This window comes from Corvus hawaiiensis, chromosome 4 (assembly GCF_020740725.1).
Source record: "Corvus hawaiiensis isolate bCorHaw1 chromosome 4, bCorHaw1.pri.cur, whole genome shotgun sequence".
In the NCBI taxonomy this organism is placed as follows: Eukaryota; Metazoa; Chordata; class Aves; order Passeriformes; family Corvidae; genus Corvus; species Corvus hawaiiensis.
This window is the reverse complement of record NC_063216.1, coordinates 65,413,636-65,438,162: the sequence shown is the minus strand read 5'-3', so window position 1 is coordinate 65,438,162 and position 24,527 is coordinate 65,413,636. Positions and strand designations below refer to the sequence as shown.

General features: G+C 41.7%; 1 protein-coding gene across 1 annotated transcript in view; it reads left to right on the top strand.

Moving 5' to 3' along the window:
• The first annotated feature begins 1,876 nt into the window (after positions 1-1,876).
• The window catches only part of SLC2A13 (solute carrier family 2 member 13), a 149,064-nt gene continuing 126,413 nt past the window's right edge, over positions 1,877-24,527 (top strand). Inside the window, exon 1 of the mRNA XM_048300626.1 lies at positions 1,877-2,666. Within this exon, the coding sequence (XP_048156583.1) occupies positions 2,120-2,666 (547 nt within the window). The 5' untranslated portion in view covers positions 1,877-2,119. The remainder of the gene's footprint in view (positions 2,667-24,527) is intronic.

Below are 24,527 nucleotides of genomic sequence, written 5' to 3'. Positions count from 1 at the left end.
CCAACTCAGCATACTCTGTGATAACTTTATTCCTGATGCTAGAACCTAGAACTGTTTCTTGCTTTAGTACTGGGTTGGCCCCTATTGGTCTTTATCAGAATAAGGAATGGCCTGTGCCAATCATACTCTGTTATCCGTATATTGACTAAAAATAACTGAATGTTAACATGCATTTAATTATTATCTAGTTCAGGCTTCTCCCATGCTCAAACATGCAAGTTGACCTATTGTATTTAGAAATCCACTGCCACTTCTGTCTCTAACTGAATTAACTATATAGACATTATTATACTGTTACTATAACTCATTTTAGTAACTACAGCTCACTATTTTATCTAGTTGGTATTATCTGGACCAGTATTAGTATGCCACAGCTTGCTTTGAGGCAGAGGCCACCAAGGAGGCTGTGTGCAGCTGGCCATGTTGGACTTTGCTCCCTCTTCTATTTTTTAAAATCACATGGTTATGACTAGTTCTGCTCACAAGGTGTGGGCTGGCAACTGATCCAATTAATTACCAAAATTCTCCGGCTAGTGGCTGGCCTCATTATGAGAATCTCTACAGAAGACAGTCAAGTCAGAAGGAAAATTTTGTTTTATCCATGTATCTGTCAATATACATATACAAGAAGTACAAATGATAATATTGTGGTATTATGATATATTCTTTTTCCCCAAAGTCTGCATTGCACCTGGAAGGCCCTTCCATGTGCACCAGAGGCAAAGGTTGCCTGGGTCCCCATGGAGCCGGGCACCTCTTCCTGCTGACAGGATTCGCCAGGCTCTGCATCCCGGTGAAAAATCCCCAAAAAGACTGTTTAAAGGTGGAATTAGCAAAACGCGATGTTCTACTTCAAGCATAAACACGAGAACAAGCTCCAAACTCTGCTCCTACGTGGTAAGAAACCTGTCCCTCTCTGAACAACTGCTGGAAATGTCCCCTTTTTTTGGTAACAGAATCACAGAACCGTTAGGGTTGGAAGTGACCTCTGGAGATCATTCAACCCCCCTGCCAAGACAGGGTTACCTAGAGCAGGTTACACGGGAACACGTCCAGGTGGGTTTTCAGCGTCCGCAGAGAGCGAGTCGTCCCTGGGCAGCCTGTTCCAGTGCTCTTGCCACGCTCCGCGGTAGCAGCGCAGCGCTTGCTACAGCTCCCCGCGCAGCTGGCAAGGCCGGGGGCAGGCAGGCTCGCTCAGAACCGCTGCAGTGACAGCCAGCGACTGCAAAGGCACAGCGCCAAAGGGCTTTGTGGAGCTGTGCAGCCTCAGGGCTTTTCCTGTTCAACACTCTGGAAAGAGGGAAAGCAGGGGAGGTCAGGACAATCAATCGACACTAATGATCTGAAATGGTTCCCTCAACTGAGTTTGAACCAAGAGAGCTGGGAGACTCCAGCAGCGAAAACCAGCTACTTCCGTGCTCAGCAGCAAACCCAGTGTCACCCAGCACTTCAGAAAATGACAAACGCAGACGCTGAACGCTGCCTCCGTTGAAACAATCCAGTTATTAAGTCAATCACGATCCTTACGTGCGCCAGGCACCTGGGCAGTGGGACGGGCGGGCAGCCCCGGCCAGCGGCCCCTTCCATCTCGTGCAGGCAGGGGCTGCCAGCAGGAGCAGTTCCCCGCGCTCGGGGACCGGTCCCCGGGCTTGCGTGGCGCCCACCCGCCCAGGGCTTCCTTCCTGGCTTCCATCCTGACTTCCTTCCTGGTCCGAACACACGCCACCAGTCTCACCGCCCGCCCGTACCGCCTGCGAGGGAGCGCAGCGGCGACACTCGGTGCGCAGGCGCTCCGGACCGCGCCTGCCCCGTACCGCGCACGGCGCGGGGCCCGCCCCCTGCGCCCGCCGGGCCGCGCTCGCCGCTGTCCCCGCCCGCCTCCGCCTCCAGCTCCGCCCGGGCGCTGGGAGCGGCGGCAACTTCCCCTCAAGTCCACCCGGCGGCGGGGGGATGATGCGATCCAGCTGAGCGCGGCCCGAGAGGGGCGGGCGGGCGCGCCGAGGACGGGTAGCGTCGGCAGCAGCGGCAGCCCCGCCGCCCTAGTCTGAGTAGCCCGGCAGCCGCCCGCCTCAGCCCCCTGCCCTCCCCCGTTCGGGGCGGGAGCTGCCGCGGCCGTCCCATGTCCCGCAAGGCCAGCGATAATGTGGAGTACACGCTGCGGAGCCTGAGCAACCTGATGGGCGAGAAGCGGCGGCGACAGGCGGACGGGTCCGCCGGCTCGGGCGCGGCGGCGGGCGAGCGGAGCCTCATCGCCGCCGAGTCCTGTTCCAGCCTCAACAGCGCGGCGTCGGGCGGAGAGCTGGAGCGGGCGGCGCGGCGTCAGTTCCAGCAGGACGAGACCCCCGGCTTCGTCTACGTGGTGTCGGTCTTCTCCGCTCTGGGGGGCTTCCTCTTCGGCTACGACACCGGTGTGGTGTCGGGGGCGCTGCTCCTCCTCAAGAGGGAACTCAACCTGGACGCGCTCTGGCAGGAGCTTCTCGTCTCCAGCACGGTGGGCGCCGCCGCCCTGTCCGCCCTGGCCGGCGGCGTCCTGAACGGTCTGTGTGGCCGGCGGCCCTGCATCCTGCTGGCCAGCGGCCTCTTCACGGCGGGGTCCGGCGTGCTGGCCGCCGCCCGCGACAAGGAGACGCTGCTGGCGGGACGCGTGGTGGTGGGGCTGGGCATTGGTGAGTGCCGCGCCGCCCCGCCGGGCTCCCTCCTCTGCGGGGACCCGGCTCTTGCCCGGCGCGGTCAGCGCTCCCCCGGGGCAGTTTTAACCGAGCCGGGAGTCGGCCGTCCCTGCGCGCCCGCAGCCCCTTGCGGTGAGGCAGAAGGCGAACTGGCCCCGGGGTGTGCAAGGCTGGGGAGCTGGCGAGGGGAACGCTTGGCTGAGCGAGGTTCGGGGCGGGGTCCCACGGCCATCGCAGCGCGGTGTGCAAGGGAACTGTGTGTATGCTTGCCCTCTTCGATTTTACTTAGAGCTGGTGTAGTCCTGCCCCGTTGCTGGGAGAGTTGTCTGGTTTCCGTACGAGGAGAACGGTCTCGCATCCTTTCTGCAGTTTTATCTTTAGGGTGGTCTGTCAGTGTCAACAGCGCACACCGCAGGCTTTGCATTTGAGGGGGTTCTGGGAAGTCAGGGGCGAGGAGATCACGCACGTCTTTCTGAGCTGTAAATACTTCTCTACTGGTTCCCCGCATAGCTTTACTTGGGCACAAGAGAAATGCCTCTGGGACAAAATGAGGTAGGTAGTAATTTCCCTGGTCTGAATAAGTTAAGGCTTGCCTTGAAGGCTTTGAATTTCATTAATGACATCCTGAATGTGAATTGTTGCTCTTTGTTTGCCTTCCTATATGGGTTACAAGCAGTGGATTCTCGTAAAACTTTATAGTTGTCCCAAAGAACTTGTGGTGATGAGGACTGTTTCCTCTAACCTATGAGACTGGTTTCTATGCCGACTATATCCTAAATGTCCCCCAAATTTCGGTTGCTCTTCAGCTTCAGCTGCCATCCTGTCTGGCAGTAATTGAATTATACTCATCATCTAAGATGGGCTGTATGAGGTTAATCAGAATCCTTGGGCTATAGTAGGTATAATCTTGCAACCTTTTCTATTTGAAAGCACAAGGACAAATTGAGAACTAAACTTGTTTTCCTCTGTGTAGCAAAGTTATGTTTCTTAGCCATTGGATAATTTTCTGAGTCCTCAGGCTTGTTGTAGACACACTTTCTCTGATGCAAATCGTGGCCTTATTAAGGAAGAAAAATTAGTGAGTCATAATAAAAGCTGTCAGAAATAAAATTGACTCCATCCATGTAGGCGCTCATGCTGGTCTTCCCGTACAGCAACATCTTCAGGTTGCGGTTTTCCTACCCCAAGCTGGATGGTTCTTCTAATTTTTTTTTTTTTTTTAATACTACCTCTCTGCATGTTTTTTGTTTAATCAAGACTTCAGACTGCAAAATGTTGATAACATTGGTCATGAAGTTCAGGAGGCAAAACTGAATTTGACTATGAGATCGCATGCATAACAGGAATTTTAATAGCAATATGTGGTACATATATTTAGTGGGAGATACTAAAAATACCAAATGTGATGTCTTTTTGTGTTTGTAAAGCTTGTCATGTTCCTTGACCGTAGCTGGTTACAATGACAACTTTAGGGGGTGTAGAGAAATGAAATGGATGGATGGCTTGCTTGACTCCTCTGTGTGTGTGTTTTGTAGAGAGATACATAGGCATGCTGGAATTGTCTTAAAGTGGTGCAAATAAATGATATTCGAGTTGTCAGAGAGATACGACACTTGGGACTTAATATAATCAGTACATAAACCACAGAAAAGAAAACTAGGAGCCCTAGATCTCTTGTGTGCCCTGGGGAGAGTGATCTCTCTTTGGCCTCTGTCCACATCAGGGGCAGAGGTGGTGGTTCTGCTGGGACTCTGGAGAGCTGAAGTGAGACATGTTCTGAGGATTTTGGAGCACAAAGACACTAATTTATATTTTAAAAATGTGATGTTTTATTTTTTTTTTTTTTTTAATCACGAATTGCTCTTCTTTATGTGATGTAGCTTAGGGCCAGAAACAAAACTTTACCTCAGATTACTGTGACTGAAGCGTGATGAGACTCCAGGAATTGCAGAGTCCAATCCTAACACAGTTTATTTTACAAAAGAAAAAAACTGTTGTGGTTCAAAGCTGTTCTCATATAGCAAACTGGAACAGTCTCTACATTAAATCTCCCACCAGAGGGAGCCTGGATAATTTCATCAAGGCATTAGAAATTGGTGGAACTTTTTTCTTCCCTTTCATCTCTTGGAGACTTCTGATTATCACTTTACTGCCCAAAGTGAGCCAGAACTTCCTAATGTTGGTATAAGAAGTCTGTTCACTAATGTGACATTTCAATGATATTACGAACTGCTAAAATGTGAGGGTGCAGGGGTGTAGTGTTAGGAATGCTCTCCTACCTGAAAACCAGTAAAAACTTCTTAACTGTGTGTAGTTTTGTACATTTCTTAGGTTTCTTTCCTGTAGCTCTCTGCAAATTGCCCATCAAGAGATCTACTCCGGATATATGTGTTTGCTTGCATTTACTAAATGAATTACTGTGTTATGAGCAGTACTGTGGTGCTGTAAAAGCAGATGTGGTGATGTTCCTTCTGCCCTTGCTGGTGCAGGGTGGATCAATGTTAATTTTGTCTGTGTGAGAAAATGGCTATTTTTCTTGTGACTGTGATTTATAAAGGAATACAGTTGAACTTTCAAGGATGAAAACCACAGGATAGATGCTAAAATGAGGAACATCTCTCATTTGTCTGTCTTGTCCATTTTTTACCATTTGCCTTAAAGCTGCTTTGCAATGGAAAAACTCTCCTTTTTTATACAGCCATTACAGAAAGAGATGTTTTTGGAAATAAAGTCTTTCTCTCAAGGACAAGCCTAAACCCTTTTTTATTGTAAATGTTGAATAGATTTTTATGGTGGAAACAGTTACATTCCCTTTCCCTCTGTCCTCCCCTCGGTGTACATATGAAATACAGGGAATGCATAAAAAGGGAAGACATGTTCAGCATGAGCTTAGATCATCCTTAGATCTTTTCAGATCTGAATTTCTAAATACATAGTTCATGACAGTTCCAGGCTAAATGGCTTAAGAACAAGGTTATGGCCATTATTCCCTCCCACCTGCCCATTTCCAAGCAGTTCTGGTATCCCAGACTCTTTAGGAATTTGTCTGAGCCAGATCTCAGGAATGCAACACTTGGACAGATACCCATTACAGCAAATGCAGGCAAAATCCAAACGTTTGGGAAATTGGATTGCGTGTGCTTGGTAACACTTTGCATGAGCTTAGCCAGGACAAAAAGTCATTGGTACAAACCATGTTTGGATCTATGGCATCTGATAATGGTGAAGGCCTCAGCCTATTGTATTGTGTTGGCTGCTGTAGTTTGTGTGCTTGACAGGAAATCTGGGTCCCTTCACTTGGCTCATCTTTGGTCTGTCCCAAAGCCTGAGGTCAGGCCAGAACTGAAACACTAAAAGCAAGAACAAGGCGTGACTGGAGATGAGAGTTATTTCTACTGAAAACCTGCTGCCTTGTGAAGGAAGGTGGAGAGTGAGAAGAGTAATCACTGGGACAAACATAGTAGAGACTAGAAAGGATGGTAATAAACAGCCATGTTTGCAAAATCACTTCTTTCTTAGGCTGTAATCAGTCCAATGTCCCAATTTGCCTGAACCCATTGGCCATGATTTGCCAACAGCTCACCTGTCTACAATGGGAGTAGTTTATCCTTCTGTCATCTGAGGGTACTGAATGTTTTAATGTTTACAGCTGATGTAGGTGGGTGTTTGCATGGTGCTTAAGGTAGTAAGCTGTTCAGATTACTTTTTCAAGAACACATACCAGCTGTGGAAGGAAAGCAGTTTGAGCAGAGTTCAGGAAGTGACAGCATTAAGCTTGCTCCTCCAAAGTTGATCTCTGTCTTGATGTACAGTCATTAGCTGGATTATTAGATACTCCTGTCTTGTTTGGCATGCAGAATAAATGGTGCTCAATTCATGATCAGCTTTTCAGGGTTTTGTTTTCTTGCTGAATGTGGGGCTTAGGCATTACTTAATGTACACACTAGCCAAGCTCTCATGAGAGCAGAGTTACTTAGGACTACAGTATATGCACGTTACTGAGTCTGCAGTGCAAAGCTGCCTGGTTAGGTGCCTTATTTTCTCCTTGATCCCAGTCTTTCGTACATGATGTATCTTCACAGTAAGCCTACTGCTCAGTGCTTGCTTTGTGCTCAAAATGTCTGTAGTATTTTTTTTTTTTAAGGCTATATTTGAATCTGACATATGTAGTGCTCCTGGTAGCATCTTTTGACTACATATGTAGGTCATTTTCTGAGCAGAGGAAACAAGATTGTACACAGAATTAGGCAGGAGTGAAAAGCGCTGGCATATGGTCATGGCTCCCCTGGTGGGGTTGGCTTTTACTGACAGTGAGGTTCAATACCAAATGACAAAAGTAACTAAATTTATCCAAAGGACTTGCATCATGTAGTACAAACTCTGTGTTACTACTCTGAAGTAGTTAAATAAAGGTCCACCTTATCATCTGGAATACCAGATATGCTGTGTAAATACTAGAAAATAACTGGTATGACATGTTGCCTATGAAATATGAGGATGTGTGTGCTGGGTTTTATATATATATATATATTCATATTTTTTTTCTGAATATGATTGAGCTTTTTCAGGTGATGTGTATTTTTGTCTTGGAAAACCAGATTAATCTTCTCATCCTCCCTCGACAACCCGATATGGGAAGCTCTAAAGCTAAAGTCTGGTTTTATAACTGAATGTCCAGCAGGTTTTTTTAAAGGAGTTTACACCTCCGTACGTTCTGGAGTCACCTTCAACCCCCAAATATGCTGTGCTGCTTCTGACAGATGCTTGTAATTTTCAGTCCAGAGGTTCATAGGTTATTTTTTCCTCTGGAGACAGTGGTTTGTTCATATAAGCTGGCAGTAGGGATGGAGGGGGATGGAGAGACAAATTTCTGGGTTGTTGCAATTGACTCTTACGCTGTCACTGCCCAGAGATGGTCACCCAAGCTTCCAGGATCTGAAGCTACTGACATTACTGTGTGTGCTCAGGATTGGGTCTCTGTATTTTAAGAGCTTAATCTGTTCTTGTGCAAAAGCTTCTGCAAGGATACATTAGCTTCTGACTGGAGCCGAAATCTTTCAGGGTACCAGGATTACTTTAAGATGAAAAGCTGTATATTTTGGAGTCCACTAATTTAGTGTGCCTTGGACAGCATACACAGTGCTATGCTCAGTTCACTGTCACATCAACAAGCACTGCCTCCCTTTTTGTTTTGTCTGATGGTACAATACAAAAATTGGCAATTTGCACATGAATGTTGTTACCTTATATTTAGTGACCATTTCAGAATAAAGTATTAGGTACACAGAATTCTATCTAAGAGAATTTTTGGATTTTTGATTCTTCTGGAAACTCTTTAAAGTCACAAGGGAGGTGTTTTGGCCTTCTTGTTATTGTTTTTATTTAACTTTAAAAAGAAATTAATTCTCATAGTTCATAAAACTTGAAATTTTTTTTCTATCTTCAAAGCATGGGAATTTTTCTAAAATAATTTTCCCTGTACTTGGTCAAACTGTTTTATCAAAACACAATTCCTGTCAGATTTTAAGTATCTTTGTTTATTTTGGAAAAAAATAAAAAGCATCAATTTCATAGGTGACATAAAACTGAAATTATGGTCTTCTTACTCCTGATAAAAAGGCAACTTGAAGGAAGCTTGCAGTGTGTTCCTAAGTGCAGAAGTCCTGAAAATTGATGTTTTCTACTCAAGGTGGTTGGGCTCAAAGTGAACAACTGTGGCTGTGCTACATGCTGGCACCACAGAGGTATAACGGGCCTGATGGATAGCTTTGTTTGCAAAATTATTTTATGGGTCTTCACTGGTGGGTTTTCACAACTGACTGGTACAATCAGTGTTTCTGGTGTGAAGTTTGTGAGGAGCCTGAGTCTGCATTGAGCTGCTGGAAGCCTGAAACCAGTGACTGATGAAAATCAGGAGAGCAGAGTTTTACCTTTGGGCTTTTTATTTGCAATGATTATGCCTGTGAACAAGTATCAAGAGAAGCAGTTGTTAATTCTGTTGCAGAGATCTTGTGTAACACGGCTCTGGATGAGTGTGTTGTCATCTAATTACTTCAGCTAAACTCTCTGTAAGTCTTTTGATGCAACTTGAGTGCAAACTCTTCTAAAATACATTTTGTGCATGATAATTGTAGAAATGAAGGTTTAAAATCACACATTTCTGTTCTTTCAGTTTCTGATCTTCCTCTGATTTGTTGTCAGATTTAGACTGGTTTCATAAAGGATTTATTCAAAGCAAATGCATGTTCTGAAGGGGATTTTTTCATAGGTGGTTTCTTATTTTGGCTGTTTATATACCCATTCACTGAACTTAGGTTTCTTAGCTCAGACAGTCTGTCCCTTCTTTCTTCACAAGTCTCTTCCAGATGTGCTGCTGACATGGATAAAATGCCACACTGTGACCCCAGAGCCCCCCACACACCTAGCTGGCTGTGGATGGGCCACAGCACGCTTTCAGCCATGGGGTTGGCCAATGTGTTCCCAGTCCCTCCTAGGTTTGGTCTCTTATTTGGCTAAATAGCAAGGGTGTCTACCTCTTCTGCAACTGGGTACAGACTTCCTTTTGTGTTCTTCCCCTTCAAACAGCAGATTCTTGTTTGAAGTCCCCATATGTGCCCTAGGGATTGCACCTGGCTTGACTTTCCTTGGAGTTCTGCCATCATTTTGTGTGGCTATCTGCTAGTGAGCTCAGACACTGAAGTAGTTGTGTAAATTAAAAAAAAAAAAAAAAAAAGAGGTGTATGTTTATTGATAAATGCAACTGTTTGCGTTTACCTTGGGCTTGTACTGTAGTTGTCACTCCGGGATCTTTCCCCCCTTCCTCTGGAGATGGATTTTTAGGTGTGTATATTCAGGAGCTGTCAACGCAACTTCTCTGCCTGAACTTTTTTTCCACCCCCCTCCTTGATTTTTCCAGTGTAATTCAGCAATGGAGGAGATACCTCTGGAGGAGGTTTGTACTCTGTGGCTAATCTGAAAGACTTCTTGGCTCTCATTAGAGCTGATGTTTTCCAGGACCACCTGGTGCTGACCTTGAGGCTCATCCTTTATGAGTGTTTTACAGCAACAAGCATATTTTTTCCTACTCCTGAGTGACAAGACAATTTCAAGGCAAAACAATTTTCCAGGCAGTGTGGAGAACCCCAGTGATACCTGATGCTTTTAGCAGATGGGCTGACAGACACTGCAAGGCTGAACAGTCTTCAGGGAGGCAATTGCTTCAGGCCTCAATTCTAGAACTTTTCAACACTGAGTATTTGGGAAGGTCTGAGTTCCACAGGTCTCATCTCAATTGGTAGCATTGAGGAGCTCTCTAATCTAATGGACAGCCAGCCAAGCACATACAGCTGCATGCTCAGTTGTCTCTGAGGCAGGAGTGAAGTGGTTGTCAATCTCCAGATGATAGACACAAAACCAGGAGATGCCAGAACTGGTGGGGAACCTGCTATGTAAACAAAAATGTGTATCTAAAATTAGAGTCACCTTGCCATCACCCTTATTTTCACAGTCTAGACAAAATTAAATAGCTCTAGAAACTTGTACCATAAGTGGGAGTCCTATGGCAAGAGTTTTCAAGCCTGTTCCCAGAAATGGGAGTTTCTGCAGGCTAACCTGCAGAAACAAGAAGTAGCAGCGCTTTTGTTTCCCTTTTCATTTGTTTAGGAGCCTCATGTACATGGTTTTCTCCACTATTGCTTCCCATGGAAGGGAAGCAAAACCAGTAATTGTGGTTTTAATGTGTCTATGCACATAATCACTTCGGAAAAAGATTGTTTTCCAGCAGCTGAAAGTATTAGGTATGTGTTTGTGTTTTGCTGCCTTTCTCTGGAAATACAGGGGAATGTATTCTAGTTGGAAAGAGCAAAAGAACCTGCCTGGGGTTACACAGGTTGTCTTGCCCATGCTGTGGGGTGTGTGGTCTTGTAAATAGGGAATGTGTTATGGTGAGCTCTGCTCTGAGAAACATCTACTGAATTGATTGCTGGCATGTGCCAATGGAAGGTTTTTAATTTCTGTTTGCTCATAAGAAATTCTCTCCTGTTCTTTCTCCTAAATATTCCGTGCTAGAACAACATGGAAACCCCTACAAAGACTTGACCAATCTCCCTTTCATGGTAACACTGGATAGTTCTCTAGGTATGTTTTTGTAGTTTTAGTACTTCTACTCTTGGTTCACCAGATAAGAACTTTGAAATTAGGCCTACTTGAAGGCACCAATAATTGGAACTTTAATCCATCTTGAACTCACCACATCCCTAATAAATGGGTGGATGTTGAAGTTTTGCATTGGGTTGGTTGTTCTTGTCTGACCGTCTTCTTTCCTTTAAGTTGACAGTTATAAAAACATGGTGACCTTAGTGTCATTAAGTAACTTCATGTTGTTAGGACTGATATGTTGCTGTCAGAGTAGTGCCATCATTCATAAGCCATCAATTGCATTTTTTCTAATAGAAAAGAAAAGTTAGGTATTGGTAGCATTTGAAAACTATCTTCTCTGAGCTGTCTCCTGCAGTTCATCAGATCTTGCTTTTGCATGTCTCTCATTTCCAAGGGTGAGAGATGACCAGATCTAGAAGTACTCCTCCTTTTTCCTGGTGCAGTATCAGAGCAGAACTGCTGTACCCAGAGGAGCAGGAAGGGAGAAGGAGCACTAGTGCTATCCTGTTCTCATGCCTTGTGGTGCAGTTTAGCCTCCAAAACAAGACCCAGACCAGCTGGTGGAAATTGGCAGTTCCTGTTTGCATCCCTCTGATTTCCTTCCTTAAATTACCATTGATTCTTGTTCAAAGCCCGGTAGTACCTGTAATGGTACTACAATACTTGGTAGTTATCAGTGATTCTGTGGGTTTTTAACTAATATTATGAAAATTCAAACAGTATGACCCATTAGGTTTTACAGCTCTAGTCTTGGAGGAACTTGCAGTACTTAACCTGGAGAAAATAGAGTTGTTGATTTAGCTCACAGAAATGAACAGGCAGTCAGGATTCAATAATTTCTTTAAAAAAGAGTCAGATGATCTTGATGCTGAAGACAGCTAACTTCTGAGCATGTTGCAATTTTTTCTCATGCTGTTGTAGCATAGGTTTCACATTCCAGCTGTAAAAATTGTAAACATTCCAATTGTAAAAATTATCAGGAGTTATGAAAGGAAAAAAAGAAGCTACTATCTCAAGGGTGCCTGTAGAAATTTGGAAGCAAAACCTCTTTATTGAAGCTAATAAATGTACTTAATAAAGCACTTACAAGATTTTTATAGGAAAAGTGGTAGATAACTAAATAAATTATGATGAAAGCCATGACAAGAAGTCCGGAGCAACTTCAGCAATCTAGAAAGATAGCAGAAGCACAGAGCCTACATGAGGTGTTATAGAGATGGAATATTTTTGCTTCCTGTTTGAACATCTAACTGGAGTGCAGTTGGGAACAGGGAGAGCTGGGAACCTAAATTCTTGTATAGCTGATGGAGGATGGTATATCAGAATCCCAAAGTCAGAGGACTCAAGTCAGAGCTAGTACTCCTTTGGAATCTACTTGTTCAACAGATGATAGTAGGAAAGAAATACTCCTCCTTATGGCATTTTTTATGTGCCTAAGGTTCAGGTCAGTGTGCTTTGTTTGCTGTCCTAGTTGTATGAGGACCTGCTCTGCCTATTCAAAACTTTTGAACTTACTGTTCTGCTTGTAGCTGCCTACCTAGGACGCTTTATTTATGATGTTAAGGAGATAAAAATCATAGGGACCCACCACTAAGTACTTGCTCTCTGATTTGGTTAGTTGATTTTTTTAGAATTGTTGGTTGGAGCTCTGATGGAGAGTGTGGACAGTCTAACATCTGATGAAGGCAGCGTGGTAATGTATGAAACAGGCTGTGCTGAGTATGGAGGAAGTAGTGGTTAAGTCCAAAGCTGTGTGTACTTTAAGCATGCACTTCAGCAGATGTTTGCATACAAGTGACCTTTTTTGTTTGTTCACAGGTCCTTGATTATTGGACTGTTGAGGTCAGTAGTAGCTATGTCAGCACAGGAATGGGGAATCTGCCTGAGGGAAAAGGTAAGTCTGGTTTTATTTGCTATGGAGTTCAGCTAACTCTTTTGCCTGGTAGAACTCCTGCTTCTGCATTAATCATAGGTGCTGCTGACCTCACCAGTCCAATTCACCTTGGAACAACTTGGTATGAATGAAATCCAAAGCCACCTGGGCAATTTTAGGATCCTGAAGATAGAGGTGGAAAAGGCTAAATGTTATATGTAGGCATTCATGATGTTTTAGCCCAAAAATTCAATCACCGTGAGACTATATTGAGCTAGTACTTGGGTCTGGTTTTGTGCTGTATGTTGTGCTTGGGTAGGAGGAGAAATAAAGCACAGATCCTTCCTCTTGTAATGATTGACTGTCATGTTCTTGGAAAAAATCATTGGTGATATAGCAGAAATGTGGGCACACATTGAGTAGAACATTACACAAATAATGTTAACTTCCTTTTTAGTGAGTGGGAATGTACTTTACTAAATCTTTTACAATTTGGATGAGAAGATATGATTTATCATAAAATCTAACATTGGGTAGGGCACAATAGTTGTTTGCACCTGTGTGCTCTATGTGATTTTGTCTGTGCATCTTAGCGCCCTGCAGGCTTAGGGCTTCTCCTGACCCCAGTCTGCAGGTTTACTAGCTGAGCTACACAAAATATTATCATGTTCAACAGCCTGAGTGCTTCTGAAAAAGCTGGAGTTTCATGGCATATTTTTTTAGGTCGTGCTTTGTTGTTTTACCTTCTGTTGTGTCTCTGATGGAGACTTTAGAACAAGAAGAGATACTGTTTGTGTTTTGGCTTTGATTCTGCCTACTCTGTCCCCACCTACTCCTTCCCTTCCTTCAAAAGCTGTCTTGTATCAGTCTGCAGGCCTCTCGCTGATTCAAAGTTAATTGCTTTGCCTGACACCCAAGTACTATCTGGGCTATTAATCATTATCCTCTTAGATGTGGAGTGTCTCCTTGCACAGGAAGAAACAGTACTCTGAGCTTGTTATGCAGGAGTGTGGAGAAGGCTTTTCCTCATAGCTCAAGACCAGCAGTCCTGTAATACCAGTTGGATCTTTAGCAAGATCTGAGCCACCTGTTTAGAACAGTTGTGTTTAATCTATTCAGAAGCTAATTCTCAGTAATTCACCCTGTAGTGGTGAAACTTCTAAGGCACTGTGTGCATGTTTTCTGGTGTTCCTGATCTAGTATCTTAACATGTTTCTGGCTGACTTAATTGAGCCTCTGCTTATGGTTGATCACTGAGTATGGATTTGTGTGTGTGACTGTTTTAGATGGGTTGCTGAGGCATAAATCTCTATGGCAGTGTGCTGGTTGGACGAGGACAAGCCTGGGCTGCCTGTTAGCCTGCTGTCTAAAGCTTTGGTATTCATTCTGCTTTTCTTCCTGGAGACTGATCTGGCTGGTATACATGGAGTGAAACTGTGCTTGTGTGATGGGGACTTCTTATGAGCTACTTTGCTGCAGTCAAACTAGTCAGTGTTTCAGTTTTTCTAGCTGCAATGGCTTCTTACCCCCAAGTTTCCCTAGGGAATTTAATTTAGACTGGGATGTAGGGAAATCGGGAAATCACAGTCCTTGCACTGGTGCATAGAAGGAGGAACTGGAAGTGCGAGTGCTGAAGTAGCACTATTTGAACTTCAGTAATTCATCTGCCATACTTGTCTTTCCTGGCCCATTTGGTGAGAAACAATGTCTGATCCTGGCCTTCTAGACAGCCACATTGGGAAGTAGGAAGGAGTGCAGACATCTGGAGAATTCCACATGTGCCTCTATGCGCAGAAAGAATAGAGTTATGAAATAAAATTATATTGCTGGAAGTTTTAATTAGGGGTTGATTGTATTTTTGGGGTGAGAAAAAAGGGGATTAAAGATGGTTATGCAAGACGATACTGTAAACCAAGTGTACAGATTTTCAGGATTAGTGTGTTTGAAACAGATTCCACAGCTGTGCTGTGGAGCGCAAGAGAAAAAACAAAGAATGGCTTTGGGGTATGGGGCCATTCTTTCTGCTTCTTTAAATGTTTTTATCAAGTGTGGACATATAGTTCTTCTCTCAGTCCTTTCTTTTTTGTTAAATTTTTATCAAGTAGGGATGTGTTTCTTGACTTAGATAATACGGATTTGTATGTTTTAACACCTGCACAGGGTAACTAGTTTTCATCTGTGCTGTAGCAGTGAGCAAGAGGAAGAAGTTCAAGAGGCCCGACTTGGCACACTCCCAGCAAAATTGATTTCTTTACCTCATGATCTTGATAAACTACTAATTATTACAGTACTTTACAGGATATACAAATCTGTTCATCAGGTAGTTGTAGGTTCATATAAAATTAAGTCTGTAAGATAGATATGGATGTCATACTGAGCTACAACTGAAAAGTATAGCTTTAGGCAGATTTTCTAGAGAAGTTTGTGAGACTTTTAAACTGATATTTGAAGATAACACATAGAGTATTTACTTGTAAGTGCTTATATTAATCTTCTATGGTATTTTGCTTACAGCAATGCTCTGTTTCTTGCATGAAGCAAATGATTCAGCTAGTTGTAGTCAAACATAAAAATGCCTGTGTGCATGCTTCTCAGTCTCACACAAATATGTTCCCAATGCAGCTGAATCATCCAGAAGCAATGTATGGCTCTTTCTTTGGATTTCTGTTTGTCCTGCATTATCAGGACTAAAATACTTGTATCCCTAAAGCAGTAATAGGTTGAGAAGTGTTTGCTTTACTCTGTCTCCTTTTCACAGTTGTTCTGAGCGTTCTTTGGTTTGGATTTCTATTTGTCATGCATTATCAGCCACTAAAATACATAACATCCCTGAAGCAATAATATGCCAAGAAGTGTCTGGTCTGCTGCATTTCACTTTCACTCTTGCTGTGTGTGTTCTGTACTCTGGAAATTTGTCTTGTTACAAGGTCTGTAGCCATCGGTTTTCTAAGTCACAGTCAAACTTTGCCAGTGCATGTACCAGAGGGGGTTGCCTGTTCTACAACCTGGAACCCATTTTGTTTGCTTGTGTGCTGTAGAAGCAGTTGTAGCAAGAACACTATTGCAAGAAAAAAAAATGATTTCATGCTGATACAAAGAGCTACAGACACAAAGCCTCAAGCTCATCTTTCCATAACATGAAGTTTTTTGTGTAAGGCACAAGCACAACCCTGAATTACAGTCTTATGTTAAAATAAGTTAATAAGTTAATACATGCATGTGGTTGTTTTACTTTGCCACTCACTTGAAATACTGGAGTGGGAGGGCTGAGGCACTGGAACAGATTGCCCAGAGAAATTTTGAATCCACCCTGGAAGGGGGTCAGAGTAAGTTGGTCTAGTGGAAGGTGTCCCTGCCCATCCTGTGGCAGGGCAGTTGGAACTAGATAATATTTAAGGTCTTCTCCAACCCAAACCATTCTATGAATAAGAAAATATCTGCTGTACTGTTGAAAGCCCTGGCCTGCACAATGAAACCCCAAGCGTCTGATGCAGTCTTTTGCTTAATGAACATAAGACCAATCTGTAATTCTTGGATTTTTCACTTTCTGGCATTTGGATCATCAAGTGACTGTGGTGCTTTATGCCTCCATATTTCTTTCTGTAAGGTGGAACTGATGTTTGCATCTTCAAAAATATTCTTGGACTTATTTTAAAAAAAATAGTAATCATTTTTTCTATCAGTCGTAACCTGTTCAACACTGCAATTTCTGTTAATGGACTTTATAGTCTGATTTTCAATTTCTCAGGTAATTTCCTCTATAGTCAGATCTCTTCTCTGTCCCTCCTTGGTGTGTGTTTGGCCTTTAGACAGGCAGTACTGTTGGTGGTACTACTTGGAGAGGTCTGGTCTCAGGACAGCCTGACATTCAGTCTTAACTGAAATGCAGGTAAATTATTTGTTACAAATTGCACTTAATGACTGTTTAATTCATTTTTAAGTTTATTATATAATTCCTAAATGACTTTGTAAGTGTAGGTAATTTTACTTAACTGGAAGTGCAAACTGATAGATACAGATATATACAAATTGTCACATACTTGTCATTGAGGAGAAGAAGATTGCCAAAAATCTATCCGCCTCTAAAAAGCATTCTAAGATGTATCTCAGTGTAGTAATATAGACTTAAGTTCCAGAATGTAATCTGACATGCTGTATCACTGACCATGCTTATTCTTCAGTTTCTTCCTATTCTGTGCCTTACAAGCAATTGGCACAAGAGTCATTAGAGGACTGCCACTAAATGCTTTTGGTAAGTCATACCTAAGCTTGAGTTTTCTGATACGGTATATTGAAACAGTACTCAAAAGGTCTGTACATATTAGCAATTAAGAAGTCCTTTAAACTAAGAAAAGACAACAGTGTAAACTCAGAATGAGCATGTGCATGTGAACTGGACAGTATTTGAAAGGTAGATCTCCAGATGATGAGCAGTAGAGATATAAAGTGCTGAAAGAACACACTGCATTGGAAGCATAGTCCATGGGGAGTTTTTCTAGCTGTTACATTGTTGTAGTAGGTTACAAGTGTTAAGGAAGAGGATTCTGTTCTTAAAGAGGCAGGAAGAGTAGCATTCTGCTAGAGTAGAGTCCTCTTCCCAGCCTCATTGACAAAAGCCTGTTATCAACATGTGCTTTGCAATGGATTGTAAAATTTTATGGGGAAAACACTGTGGTTTTATTATTTTCTTACTGCATCCAAGTATTAATAATTCTAACTGGGCAGGTAGGAGTGGGTAGTGAGTGACTAATTCAGAGATCCAGTCTCCTATGAGCTGTTTTGTGCTTCATTGCCAGTTCTTGGTGCTTTATTAGAAGACATCACAACTAGTTCCTTTCCTACTCACAGTTACTTTATTAGTGCTCAGTTTAATGATTCTTTCCCAGTGGGTAATTAATTCTGCTTTCTGATGTTGCTCTCCTGCAGTATTGTCAGCAGTCCCTACCTTTTGTTTTGGGAAATAAGAAAGAGAAAGTAGACCAAAAATGTTTTAAAATGTAAATAAAGTAATTTTTACTTTTGAGTGAAAATTCAATTATATGTAGCTAGGTTTTACTGTAATTGATGTTTCAGTTAAATCTTGCTTTATGAAAACTTAATTAAAAGATCAGGTGAAATGTGACATAGGGAAAATCAAGATGGGAGACAGTAATTACTTGAGAGAGTTTCTTTGGAAAGAGTCCTGTGAGGATTCAGAGACCCTTCCCTGCTCTGGTCTTACCAGTTTTCAATTTTCTCAAATATGGAAATTTCTTCATAAATTTTTCTCTGTGAAAGTGGAGTAATGCTGTCATCACAGAACTTGCAAAGTTTGTTTTCCAGAGATCCTGGATTTAGGTATTTTTCTCAGTGGTAGCTTGTGCATGAATCTTTTCACTTCAAGCTGAACCTTCAATGAGAATGTCTTGTCACTTTGAAGGAGAATGTGGCTTCTAACTGTAAATCTTTAAGTTTTAAGGATGGATTCCACTTCTAAGTGGGAGCAGGTATGAAGGAGTTAAAATCTACTACTCTGTAGTAGCTGTGCCTCAAGTACAAAAAGCTGGGTCACTTAGAAGCTGGCAGACAGCAAGCTGAAGCAGTGGAGTATTTCATTGCCCAGCTTATCTGACAGCTTACACTGATTTATTGCAACTTGTGTAGTGCAAGTCACAGGAAAAGCAGATTTTTATTTTAGAGATACTTGCTGTATCTGTGTTAATTGGAATGGGACTGTCAGATATGCTTTTTAAAATTGCAACTCCTAGTTTTTCTTACAATGTTTTCGTTCACTGGATAGGGGCACCACAGCAGACTGACAGATAGGAGAATCAGTGCAGTGCCCTGAGTTGCAGAAAGGCACTTTAGATACCCATCTTTATTTCCTCCTAGTCTTTAGGTTATCTAGAGTTACCACAGTCTTGTATAACTTAATGAGATTTACCAAGAACAATGCAGTGTTTGCCCAGCTTTCTCTGTAGGCTGACTTGGAGCTCTGCCTGAATCCTCCCCTGCTAATATGCCTGGAGAATTAGGGTAGGAAAGAACTGCTCTGCAGGGGGACCTCAGGAGTTGTGCTCAATGCTCTGAGCAGGGACCTAACAAAGTGCAAAGTAAACGGTGAAGTAAAGCAGCTGTTACCAGAATTACATCTGTTGTTTGGAAGATGACTGTCCATCACAATGCACCTAGAGAACTGCAAGTTGTCAAAAATTGAAAGTCATGAGAGCAACATTTCCCAGAAAGCTGCTTGGCAGTCCATTTCCCTGAAAAAATTTAGCAGTAATTTCTTCCCACCTGCAGCATCCATGCACTCCTGGTTAGCTGAGGCTTCCCAGCTTTTTGTCCCTTAGATGTTGATAATGGAGTAGTTGATCTTTTCTTTTTTTTCCTCTTAGCACTTGACACTACTGTTTTGCTTTTTTTCCCCCTCAAGTGCAGCAGCTTCATTCTTCACCTGTAGCTTTTTTTCTTAAATGCACATCAAAATAGTTTAAAGTAACCTGTGTCCCTTTACAGCTTGAGTATTACACCATGAGTGCTGCATTTGTGATAGTCTAGGAGAGCAGTCACAAGTAATTTCGTTGTGTAAACCTGTGTGACATGAAGAAATTCAGAAACTGCTAAGGGCACTCTAATGCAAGATCCTTGTCTTAATAGTTAAAACCCTCTCTGAGACTTAACCACTTTTCTTGAGAGATCTTTACTTGGGATTCCTCCATAGGATGTTGTTAGAGTTGCATTGCACTGGCACTGAGCAGCTGTTATTGAATTGGTAGCAGGAAAACTCCAGATCCTCAGGAGAAGGACTCATGGTAGCTAGGTATTTAAGCTGAGCTGCTTCCCATAAAGCAAAGAAGTGTGCAGCACTGGTTGGCTTAACCTATGTGCACTGGGAAAGGCTTTACTCTCCCTAGCACGCAAAACGTGCGTGCTACAGAAGGTATCTTGAGGAAGAAGTACTGTACTGATTTCTACCAATCCTCACCCTCCAATACTGCAAATATTTTCCCATATGGTCAAAAAGATGTTTCATTATCTCTACATGGATCACTTGTGTTTGTAGACACAAGCTTGGTTGTATATATGAATCTGCTAGTGTAGAAAGAAACTGAGCAATTGCTGTGATTCCTATATTTTCATTATAAGTGTAGTTATACTTACGTTACTTTCATGAGTGCTACTTGCATTGTAAAGCTATAATTGAAACTTAGTTTTTAAAATCAAGCCTTTGGCTGTAAAAGGCTTACAAGGCTTTTGTTTATTTTTTAGAACAATAGTTATAAAACCATGTAACTGGTACCTGTTTTCCTACGAATCATGCTGTTTCCTTCACAAGTGGATAAATAAATGTAGCAATTCATATAAAAATATAATTCTCTGTGTTGATGTTTGCAATGTATTTACCCATGGCAAGCACAAAATTACTGGGAATATACATTAGACAGACAGTATGTTTTGAATGGCTTTCCTGAATACGGAATGAATTCATTCAATGCTACCTTTTTCTAAAATGTTAGCTTGTTTCTCTAAAATACTAAGTTTGCAATGAGGTTACTCTTTCTAATTTTTATTTTTCTTTTAATTAATTACAAATGGTAGGTAAGAAAATGCATTCTTCTGCTCATCTTCATCTAAAGCTTCATGTTTGGAGACAGTTTCTAGACTTTTAACCCAGTGAAACCTAAAGCAGTTTACAGAGAAATGAACCAGTTTCACTGTTTTAAGAGCTGCACTTGTAGAAAGAGGCATTTTAAAAACAATTTAGGTCTTAGTTGAAGAGTATAACTATAGCTTTCAGGTATAGTTTGAAGGCATGCTTTCGGCTGAGGTGTAGCTCAGCTTCTAAAGCTTGTTCATGTTTGTATAGATGTCACTTCTCTTAGAATTCTTGTAAGCTGGGTAAAGCATCACTGTAGTAGAATTAGGGGAAAATGGTATATAAGCAAAAGTGCAAAGTTATAAAGGAACAGTCATTTTCTATACAGCTTTCAAATAGTTACCCTTGTCCTCTGAAAATAAAATTTCTCTGCACAGAAAATATGTGCTAATCCTTGAAGCATTCAACCACTGTTCTTGGGTTTTTGATGTAGGATTAGTTTTTTTTAACAATGTAAAGATTGTGTTCATAATGCTGACTTTCTGGCATATATGAATGGCTGTGCAGATAAGCCCTGACGACTCTTTCTGGGTCATTATAAAACCATACTTCCCTGCTGGGAATTGCAGTTTGCATGGTTAAGTCAGCAGAAAGAGCCAGATTGCCACCCCCAGCCTCTCAGTTACTGCTTGTGGTGATCTGTGCCTCAGCACAAGTCTGTGCCAGCCACCAGATCAAAAGCCTCAAATGGCAAACGGGGTTGCTGAGATGTGGATGCACATCTGATCCCCTGCCTCACTGGACGAGGAGTAGCCACTCCTTATCTGTGGCTGGGGCTCTGTCAGAACCTGACCACCTTCAAATGCCAGTTCTTCCTAGGTGTGAGCAGCACATGCACTGCAGTCTGCTGGTGCTAAAGAATGTCTACAGCAAAGCACTGCTTATCTCAATTACTATTTATTTAAACTGAAACTATTCTTGAAGTAGATCAAGTAGTGCTTGACTTACGTGTTGATACAAGCTGTCATAAAGAAAACTATGTTGTATTCATAATTTTCAAGTGAAAATAAAAAAAAAGCTCTTATTTTCTGAAGCGAGAAGTTTTTGCAATGTGGTAAAAATAAAAGTGTTGAGTAGTATAAACATCTAGGCTGCTTTACTCTTTCACAATGAAAGGTTTGCATCTTACAGGTTACAGATTTTTGCAAACAGTTCTTGATCAAAATTAATTCAGAAACAGAACAAATTAGGACTTTTTACTAGTTGCTTTTGGTAGCTTTTACTCCTGGAGTTGATTGTTATTCTAGTATTGCTATAATGATTCAAAAATGCATTTCTTCATTATTTCTTCTATCTTTCTGAAATGAGATCTTACAGCTATGAGCTACAGGCACAGCTTCCCAGTATGGCATTCTCAGTGGAATAGTTGGGAACTCGGGCAGCTGAGTGGGGTCTGGCTGGGAGTTTCACAGCCTGGATTAATAGGAACAGATGGTAGCCATAAAGAATGACTGAATATGAGTAACTAATTCCGGGTTGCTGGGAAGTGTAAACTGACATCTGTAGTGCTAGGTGTGGTCAGAGGCTTGGACAGTTGCAAAGACCTTTGCTTTGCATTTTCTGGATACTTTTCTTGATTACTTTGCCTCTGGTTAATTGAATCTCACTCTTTCTGACTTTGTCACTCAAGATAAATTTCCTCTTAACATAGTTATTTTTTGATTATTATAACCGTGAATAATCTCAAAATAATTTTGGATAGAAAAAGTTGTTTAAGAATAGTTTCTTCTCAAAATGTCTGTTCCATAGATAGTACTAATGTTGAGGCTGAGTTGAACAGGGCCCCACAGATGAAGTGGTTCTAATGCTTAGAATCATAGAATATACTCAGTATATTTTAAATTACTACCTGATTGTTATTAAAGATTACTGCATTCTTTTTGTAACTGCTAAACTGTTTTCTTTTAATGAAGTGAGCAAATGAAGCTTTATTTTAATAAACTTTCACACTCTAGCCTGTTGGTGGTTCTTGTCTGTCTTCCCTCAGGTATCATGACTCACTTTTTTCCATTTCATAACCCGCAGTTTCCAGGTTAAAAATATTCCTTGACTATGAAGAATTTCAGTGTAGCAAAATCAGTACTGTGATAAATAGTCCCTCCTTGATTATGCTTTGTTGAATATTCATGTCTCTTTACTGTATGTGATTATCCTAGGCTGTTCTTCTGAGATACTGTCCTGGAGATGCAACAGAAAGTCCTTAACACTTTAATTATGGAGAAATTGTATTCTGTATTGGCATGTTAATTTTTTTATGAGCTGGGTTTTACTTCTGTATCTTTTGAACAAGGGAGAGCTTGAAACTTGAAATTAGTCTTGTGAAAGGCTAATGCTATCTTCTTGGGGGATTGCATTTACTGTATGATAGTTGGGGTTGTTTCTACTGGATACAATTTGAGGTTTTCTTAAGTGAAGAACGATTTTGTGGTTTTGATCCATATAGATAACACACAACAGTGAAAAAGCCATCTTGTGGTCAACAGAAAGAATTATTTATCCAGGCTCATTAAGATATGATTGTTCTATAAATCTGAGACAATACCAACTATTGAGGAGCTTCATTTGCATTTCTTCGGATTGCTGTGGTCCTTGACTCCTTCACAGTTGGATGCCACATAGTAACATAGGTTTTTGGTTATAATTACAATATTGGTCACACTGATTTGGGCTAGTGGCTAGATAATTCCAGACCTTTATGTCCCTGCTTAGTCTATTAGATGTTCAACAGTACAGGTTCTTTAGCTGTGATGAACCAGCTCTCTACAATTAAATAAATTAGTATTAAAGTACTAGACTTAAATGAAGGCTGCTGATGTTGGACTCGCATTCTAGAAGAGATGCACCTAAGTCTGTCCATTACTGTGATTTGTGTTCTCGTGTGGTTTTAGTGCTACTAGTTTGTCCCACTGCCCTTGTGCATTTCAGTGCTCTGCTGTAGCCAAGTACAATTGTGCCACAGCTAAGAAATTGACTTCTAGTAATCTGACGTAGGGGAGATACTAAATGGGAAAGTGTGCTGCCAATCATCCTTGAAATAAATTTCAGTAATCAGTTATAAAGTGCTGATAATGCCTTTACTAGATATGTGCAGTGGGTGGGAAGCCTAGATATTAGAGGGGACTTGAGCTTTCCCTGATGTTCACACTCAAATACAAGCTGTGCAATGAATATTTTAGCTTTATCTTCTAGGGAAATGGTTAGTGTACTAGAACAGCATTCAAATGCACTGCTTTCTCAAGTATTTCCTATTAGCATGTTTAATAATTACTCTGTTATCCCCTTAGGTTGACTGTCATTACTGAAAGCTGAAGTGTTAACTGTAACAGCACAAAAGGTCTCAGAGACTATAAAAGGGCTTAATTTCTGTTTAGGTTGAGCAATATAATTGTAATATGTTTTGGAGCTGTCTGTAGACTACGAGGTGGCTGATTGTTGACAGCTCCTGTTATGAGTGTTTGTGAAAGCTAATGGTCTTTTAAAATAAGTATCCTTTGCAGTTAAAATGGATCCCTTTTGTCAGTGATGAATTTCTTTTCTCCACAAACTGTTTTAAATCGATTCTTCTGATGGTAAAGATTATGCAGTTATTGTAGAACTTTTCAGTTCTTTCAGCAAGTTAACCAGCATGTTGCCCCTGTCCTCCTGAATTTTACTACTCAGATGTGAGCGATATTCTAAATTTATCAGTTGGCAAGAAAACTGATTTTGTCAGAGTAAAGCAAGAACCTTAAAGTATAATTTGGTGGGAACACAAACTGAAAGAAAATACTTGATGAAAGTCTCTTTGTCTGTATAATCTGACATACTTCTGGGATCAATCATATTTCCAAGGCAGTAAATTTAGATTGCATGTCCAGTATCCAAGATGTAGGAAGTTTACCAGATTTCCTGCAAAGTTGCTGGAAGAAAACATTAGCTCAGCTGTAGGTTGGCAAGTTTCTTGTCACCTTAGGAATTTGCTGTTTACTTATACTCCCCTTGCACCCCCGCAAAAAGCTCACCTTGACTTGTATTCAAACTTTCTTGTAGCATAGCAACCTCTGCTAATATTTAATTCCAGATTCTCTTTGCCATAAACTTGCTTCTTCATCAGGTTGCCTCCATAAATCTTCTGTCTGTGGAACCACTTGCTGCTTGGAATCCTTACAATTAACACAAACCATTATGAGATGCTTCTTAATTAAGTGAA